Here is an 8,624-nt window from a genome sequence, read left to right on the forward strand (position 1 = left end):
TCCAGATTTCTTGGCACAACTTGGTGAGCACATCCAGGGCAGCATCTGTTAGCTGAAAAATTCTTTGAGTATTTATTGAGCATCAGCTACTTACTCAGCATTGTCATCTAGTAGATAAAATAATAAACAAGGCTTATAATTGGATTTACCTTAAAGGGAATATGATCTGTCTATTCTCTTTTTTATTATTATTTTTTATACTATCAAGATGTGATGATCTGTCTATTCTCTTTTTTATTATTATTTTTTAAACTATCAAGATGTGCACCTTGCTCCAGTAAACACAGAATGCAGAACTAGATTTCAGTTTACTGACTAGAGAGCAATGATCTGGTTATTTACAGTGAAGCAGAAAACATACTCTCTCTTAGACGAAACTAGAGATTATTGATGACTTCTGAAATGAGGTTTTCATGGCAAGACTAGGAAAGATGTGTTATATTAGGTATGTTTTACTTGTAATTTCATTAGTAATTTTACTGCTGATGTCATGGGCCACACATCAGTTTGATGCTGTAGGCATTTTATTTCTTGTTCGTTATCAGCATGATTGTCATTACCAAAATAAAGGCTGAGCACATGAATTATGCCTTTAAAACCGAGTATGAGAGTATTGAATTGATGTGTATATGGCTACCAAGGAGGGCTGGATTTTAGATCTGTTTATGTCAGAGTTTTCTGTGCTTGCTATTTTTACTTAGGGCATTTTTAGTGTACTGTGTTATGGTTTAAATTTCCATTTCCCAGCAAATGCTTCTGTTGTTGCATTGTATTAAAAGTTTGACATATTTTGATGAGTGAAAGTATTCCTATGACACTTAGATTGTAATTTTAAAAGCAGTTTAAATTTTCTATGCAAAGAACATGAGATATATCTTTTAAATATGAATACCTAAAACAAATTATTTTGCCCATAGACTCTTTCAGTATTCTATTTGAGACTTGCCACTAGAAATTGAATTTTTTTTTTAGTTCTTTTAACTGGAGAAATGCTGAGTATGTTACCTTTTGGCTTTCTAACTGCAGTTCTTTGCATATTTTATTATACTAGGCTCTGTCTTCTCGAGTTACCCTTTGAAGTCTTTTGTTGAGCTCTCTCGCTGTTATTCTTCCTTCCTTTTTATGTACTTGCTCTATCTGCTCTTCTACTTATCATTTTGGTTGTTCTTTTTTTTTCCCTTTCCTGACTTTTTAATTATATTTTGCTTTCTTCATTTATGATGTGCTTTGAGTCCTCCAAAAATTTGTCTGATCTTCTGTGGTTAATTTTGAATGTATCTAATTTTTCTGATGATTTTATGCTGTGTTTTTGCTTGTGTGGAATTGTTTTCATTTTCTTGAGCCTTAAGTTGGAACTGGAATGTGAGCAATAAATGGTCTGTTCCACATTGGGCCCCTGGCCTTGTTCTAACTGATAATATTGAGCATCTCCACCATATCTTTGCACAGATGTAGCTAACTTAGTTACTTTATATTTCATCAGGCAAAGTCTGTGTGTGTAGTTATATATATTCCTTCAAATCCAAAGCACAATACTTATTTGTAATTTAAAATACAAATAAAGAGAAAAATATTTTCCTAAAAAAATATTATTTGCAATGTGTAAGTTGCTAGTACAGAATTCTATAATGTGATCTCCAGCCTCATTTCTGTCATTAAGGCCATATTTTACAGCCACCATTCCTTCTCAGCTAGATCCTTTCTCCATGTGATTCTGTTTATATGCTGAACATACAATTATAGAAGCTAGCCATGAAGAAGAACGTGGCTTTGAGATTGGAGGAAGACTCATCACTGCAGATGACACAACCTTGCTTGCAGAAAGTGAAAAAGACTTGAAGAAGATCAAAGATTACCACCTTCAATAGGGTTTATATCTCAAGTCCAGAAAACAAAAATCCACACCACTGGACCAGAGAGCAACATCATGCTAGGTGGAGAAAACACTTTCATTTTAGTTGAATCCACAGTCAGTAGCCATGGTAACATCAGTCAGTACATATAAAAGCATACTGTATTGGTTAAATCTGCTGTCAAGACCTTTCTAAATTCCTAAAGAGCAAGAATATCACTTTAAAGACTAAAGTGTGCCAGATCCAAGCTATGGTATTTTCAAATGCTTTTGAAAGTTGGGTGGTGAATAATGATGGCAGAAGGAGAATTGATGCCTTTGTACTGTGGTGGTGGTGAATATTTCATATACCATGAACTGCCAAAAGAACAAACAAGTTTGGCATGGAGAATGTGAAACTCCTCCATGTTCTCCTAAGCAGCAAGGATGATAAAAATTTGTCTCTCATATTCTGGGCATATTTGAGGAGATTACTAGACTTTGGGAAAAGACATCGTACTCAGAAAGGTAAATAAAGAGCCTAGTATTATAATGAAATATGCAAAGACCTGCAGTTAGAAAGAGAGGCAGCCTCTCTGCAGAGTGAATTAACACAATGGCTACAACAAAGGACTTGAGCATGGCAGAGATCGGTGAGCATGGTGCAGGACAGGGCAGGGTTGAGAGTTGTTGTTCATAGGGTCTCTGTGAGTCTTACTCAACTCTACGACATCTAACAACAACAACAACAGTCTTGTTTGCGGTATTTGCATTCCAATTTTAGTTACTATTCATGTATCTTGATTACTTATTTTATCAAATATGATTTCACAAGGTGAGAGCAATCCTCAGTTTCTTTATCTTTGGCCTTTATGGTTGATGTGTAAATATGAGTAATATTCGTATTATAAGGATGTCTTTTATTCATATGTACATTATCTTATCATTGACAGCATTATACTTCAGGACACATTGAAATGTTCTTTTTTTTTAATTTTATTTTCTTAATTTTAATGAACATTTACAGAGATTTTGGATTTTCGTTCATTCATTATTGCACTCTTTTCTTTACCACCCTCCTCCAGTTTGCTCCTCTCTTTGAAAAGCAAAAGATAAACTTCTTCATTGGTATACAATCCCCCTGCCCCTGACCCTACCCCCCCCACCCCGTGCCCCAAATGCACTCCACTATTCACCTTAATTCTGAATTCCTGTGATAATCATAATATGCTATCATATATCACTTTTAAACTGTTCTCTCCCTCATCTGTTTCAATTCATTATACATAGTCTAAACATTCTTTTTAAGAAGGAATGTGACTCTATTCCTTGCAGTTTGTTTTTTTCCAGTATTGTCAACCATAAAATATAGGCAAAATATTGAATAATTCTGGAAGCTTGAAAAGAAGAGGAAAGAAGTATACAGTATCAATAAACTGAAAATTGTTGGCCTGTATCACGCCGTTTCAGTATCATGTGCTATGTCAGGCATATATACTCAAGAGCCAATAATTTTGAAGAGAGGAATCCATCCTCTGCACTAAAAGTGTAGGATAATAATATGATTCCAGTAATTGGCAGAATGCCAGTTGATTTGTTTACTAAAACAGAGACAGCTGTGTCTGTATCAGGAATTTTGGGAGGCAACCACTTGGCCAGTCAGCTGGAGGAGATCCATGTATGTACTCATTCTAAAACAAAGTGATTTTTAAAAAAAAAAATCAACTTTAGCCTAATGTTAAAAGACTGCTTCGCTCCTGAAGGCATGTGGTTTGAATCCACCAGTTGCTGCACAGGAGAAAGATAAACAGTTTTCTCTCATGCAACTAACTGCTTCTGAAAACGCATCAGAGGGTCAGCTATGGGTCAGTTTCAACTTGATGCTACACAGGAACAACAGTATCATCATTCAGACAAGCAAGTGCAATTTTGAATCATTTTTCCCCTCTCAAAAGGCTGGAGCAGTACATTGGCTGGAAATTATTAGAAATCCATGCTGAATTCAGAAGAGGCATTGGAACAAGAGATAGCACTATTTATGCCTGGTAGATAGATCTTGGCCTAAAGCCTAGAATTCCAGCAATGTTTACTTGATTGTTTCATTGACTTTGCAAAGGTATTTATCTATGTAGATTATAATAAAGTATATGTAACTTTGAGAAGAATGCAAATTCCAGGAACACTTAATATTGCTCATGCAGAACCTTAATTGAGACTAAGAATTGTTTAAACAGAAAAAGGGAATAAGGTGTGCTGTAAAATCAGGAAAGATCTGTGTCAGGGTTGTGCCATTTTACTGTACATAATCAGTCCATGTGCTAAACAATCTAAGAAGCTGAAGAATGTGCCTTAAGGGCTAATGGAAGACTCATTTACAATCTGTAGGTGACACAATCTTGCTTTCAGAATGTGAAGAAGATTTGAATCATTGATGAAGTTCAGAAGCCATAGTCTTCAATATGGTCTTCATATAGTCTTCATATAAAGATAATAAGCAATAGTAAGCCTGGCCTGATAAGCAACTGCATCAATAAGCAACATCATAAATGAGAAAAAGATTGACATTGTCAAGGTTTTCATTATATCACTATCAACACCCATGGAGGAAACAAGGCAATACAGCAAAGAACTATTGCATTCAGCAAATCAGCTGCCAAGGACCTTTTTAAATTACTAATGAGCAATGATGTCACTTTAAAAACAAAGGTTGTGTCTGACCTAAAGCATGGTCATTCAACAATGTTGAATGCCGAAGACCAAATACTTGTGTAGCTGAATATATCATGGATTAACAAAAGAATACACATATCTGCCTTAAACTTGTGCAATCAGAATTGTTCCTTGGAAGCAAGGATCGTTAGACTTGGTCTAAAATACTATGGGCTTGTTATCTATGTGCATGAGGACTCAGTGCTCTGAGAATGCCTTCCTTTTCCAAGGACATCTTGCTTGGAAAAATAGAAGTTCAGTAGTGAACAATGGTCATGAGCACCAGATTCAGTGAAGATGATGTAGATTGAGGCAGGATATTATCATGTGTGTTCAGAGCATTACTATGAGTCAAGCGGCCACTTGCCAGCACCTAGAAACACCATCTAACAGAATGTATGTTAATTGAATTGCAAGCAGGGGTGCCTACACTGATGCATTTATACAGTTTAAAGGTTTTCTAGGTGTTACGCTCTCTACTGTAAAGTAAAAACAACTATTCCTGTGTTACACATACCAATGTTTTACATAATACTGTTGCTTACAGTTCTCTTCTGAAGGATATATTTATATAATCTATAACTATAAAATATGCATCAGTGTCTGAGTCTGTTTCTTTTCAATTTGAGTTTTGTTGGATTGATTTTTTTTTTCCTTCTTCCAGAACGCCCTCTTCACTACACAGAAAATGTATTGGAGCAGGTGCTGCGGTGGAGTTCCTTAGCTGAACCTGGCTCTGCTTATCTGGTGATAAAGAGATTCTTAACCCTTGACACAATCAAACACTACAATGGTAGGTACCCGTTTTCACATTGAAGAGATAGCTGAAAATTATGGTGGCTAAAGGATAATCACTACTGCACTATTAGTATTTGAAAAATAGTTTTTTTTAAAAAAAGAATAACCCAAAATAGATAGGTGCCGCTGAGGAAGTAGGAATTAGAAAATGTTATTGTTTTAGAGAAAAATTAAGAGGATGCTACAGTCAGAATTCTTCTGGTGTGCAGCCTGAGACTAAGACATGGCTCATTTAAGTTTTAGAAAATTACATTTACTATTGCTTTTATAATTCTATGACTAATCATTGATGTTTATGAATACTGAATTACTAGCTGAGCCCTATACGTGGAGCTTTGACAGCATAGTCTGAAAGCTGAGTATTCTGGAAGCTAGGCCAATGTAATTTCAAGATACCTACCTGTAAGGTTGCTCATTGTGAACAAGTGTCAACAGAGCTTCCAGACTAAGAGTATGAAGAGTTCTGACCATTCACTCGGGAAATAGCTGGTCAGTGAAAGAAGCCTTATAAATAGTAGCAGAACAACAACATGCCTTGAATAATCCCACGTTCTTCTGTTAACTATCAGCTGTTCGCTTCCAAAAGACTAATAGAACTATTTTTAATTTGCTTTTGTTGTATCTACAATCAGTCATTCATATACATTGTCTTTTACAACATTAATTATAGTTGGTTGATAACCATTTCTTATACTATCTCGTCAAATCCTAACTATGCCTCACTTTTCTCTTTACTCAGCACATCCATCAGTAGTCTCTGCTCTTTTGTCTTTATCAGTTCTTTGTTATTGTTTCTGATTATCTGGTTCCCTGCCCCTATTTAATATTTGTATGTCTTTGTACCTGTTAGTATTGTTTATTAAATTGGTGTGTCAGAGTTAGTGAGACTGGCTCAGGATAGGGCAAGGTTCAGAGTAATTGTTCATACCTAGGTTTCAATGAGTTGAAGGTGACTGGATGGTACAAAACAACTATACCTATTATCACTCTTATCTTTTCAAAATACTTAAATTTTTTTCTTTTTTAATTAATTTTAATGAAAGTTTACAGTTGTTGTTGTTGTTGTTGTTATTGTTATGTGCCATTGAGTAGCCTGCAACTCATAGCGACCCTATGTACAACAGCCTTAAACTTTGCCCTATACTGTGCCAATCTCACTGTCTCTGACACACCTACTCCCATTAACCCAGTCACTGGATCAATCCATCTCATTGAGGGTCTTCCTCTTTTCAGTGTCCCTCCACCCTCCAAAGCATGACATCCCTCTCCAAGGACTGGTCCCTCCTTGCATCATGTCCAAAGTTTGTCAGATGAAGCTTCAAAATCCTTGCCTCCAAGGAGCAGTCTGGCTTCATTTCTCTAGGACAAACCTGTTTGTTCTCCTAGCAATCCATGGTATAGTCAATACTCTTCTCCAACACCACATCTCAAAGGCATCCTTCTATCACCCCTAGTCATTGTTTAGCACTCTGATGCATAGCAAGTGATTGCAAAGACCACAGCCTGTATCAGATGCACCTTAATCTCCAGAGCGACATCTTTGATCTCCAGCACTTTAGAGTTCCCTAACATCAGACTTTCCCATCACAATACATCTTTTAATTTCCTGGCTGCTGGCACCAAGAATGTTGACTGTGGAGCCAAGCAAACCAAAACTGTGAACAGTCTCAATCTCTTTACCATCCATTATGGTGCTGCCAATCGGCCCAGTGGTAAGAATCTGTTTTCTTGATATTGAGCCTCATTCTATGCCGAAGGCTGCAGTCCTTGACACTCTGCAGCAAGAGCTTCAGGTCCTCCCCTGGCAAACAGGGTTGTGTCATCTGCATAACATAGATTATTGATGAGTCTTTCTCCAATTCTGATGCCACGTTCCTCCTCACAGAGCCCAGCCTCCCAGATAATCTGTTCTGCATAAAGATTGAAAAGGTATGGAGATAGGATACATATATCCCTGGCATACACCTTTCCCAATTTTGAACAATACTGTGTTTCCTTACTTTGTTCTGATAACTGCCTTCTGGGTCAAGTACAGGTTTTGCCTTAGCATGATCAAGTGTTCTGGGAGTCCCATTCTTCTCAGAGTCAGCCACAGTTTGTTGTGATCCACACAAACACTTTTGCGTAACCAATGAAACACAAATAGACATCCTTATTGTACTCCCTGTTTTTAACCAAGATCCATCTAACATTAGCTACAATATCCCTAGTACCAAGACCCTGTCTAAATCCAGCCTGCACTTTTGGAAGTTCTCTGTTGATGTGCTGTTCCAGTCATTTTTGGATAATCTTCGACAGAATCTTGCTTGCATGTGGTATTAATGATATTATTTAATAATTTCCACACTGTGTGGGATCACTTTTCTTTGGAATTGGGGACAAATACAGATTTATCTCTTCAAGTCAGTGGGCCAAGAGATTGTTCTCCAGTTTGCCAAGACTTCCAATTTCCATTCGTTCATTGTTGGACTTTTCTCCCTGCCTACCCCACTTACCCCCCCGCCCCAATTCACTCTTCTCTTTGAAAAGTAATAGAAAAATTTCTCCCTCTAAGTCCATTCCACTATACTGCCTTCATTCTGGACTTCTATCATGACAGTAATACCAAATCATATATCCCTTTTTAGCAGTTTGCTCCCTCATCTGTTTAAATGCAGAGTGTGTACACACACACACACACACACACACACACACACACACACACACACACATATTTTAAGTATCATCTTTAAAGAGTAAGGGAGTCATCCTCTTGTGAAAGCATCATTTCTCTCTTAAGATCTAGGCAAGTCATCTTGGAGAGAACCCAAGAAGTGGAAGGAAAGCTGTAGTTTTATTTTCAGAAATTTCATGAGATGTTCTCAACTATAGTTCTGTCAACCAACTTTTGTGTTACTCTCATTTCCTTCACACCTCTGACAAATTGGGTGGTAGGCAGCATATTTCTTTCCCTGAACTATGCCTGGTTCACTTTGCTGAACAGATAAGCAACTTGTTATTGTCATAGTTTTACTTCTAGGAAATTAGATCTCATTTTACCAAGTCAAGTCTTTGATTTATAATGTAAAAAAATGCAATATGAGAACATTTCACATGAGTAGTTAGGCATTTTTTGCCCAAATACAACAGTATATATAAGGTGAATGCTTAAATATAGTTTTTAAACCCATGAGATTTTTTAAATGTTTTCAATTAGAGCTTGGTTCAGAGAATAGTCTAAAAGTATTATATTTTAGGGCATTATTTTTATCGTAGGAGTATGCAATGAGGGTTGTAGAGTGGATTA

The 8,624-nt window shown here is 36.6% G+C and overlaps 1 protein-coding gene across 1 annotated transcript in view; it reads left to right on the forward strand.

Annotated features, from left to right (window-relative positions):
• The window catches only part of ARAP2 (ArfGAP with RhoGAP domain, ankyrin repeat and PH domain 2), a 302,530-nt gene that overhangs the window by 240,035 nt on the left and 53,871 nt on the right, over nucleotides 1-8,624 (forward strand). Inside the window, exon 26 of the mRNA XM_006895415.1 lies at nucleotides 5,205-5,333. Coding sequence (XP_006895477.1) covers nucleotides 5,205-5,333 — 129 coding nt within the window. The remainder of the gene's footprint in view (nucleotides 1-5,204; nucleotides 5,334-8,624) is intronic.

This window comes from Elephantulus edwardii, unplaced genomic scaffold (assembly GCF_000299155.1).
Source record: "Elephantulus edwardii isolate Elephantulus edwardi_28Jun2011 unplaced genomic scaffold, EleEdw1.0 scaffold00167, whole genome shotgun sequence".
Classification (NCBI taxonomy): domain Eukaryota; kingdom Metazoa; phylum Chordata; class Mammalia; order Macroscelidea; family Macroscelididae; genus Elephantulus; species Elephantulus edwardii.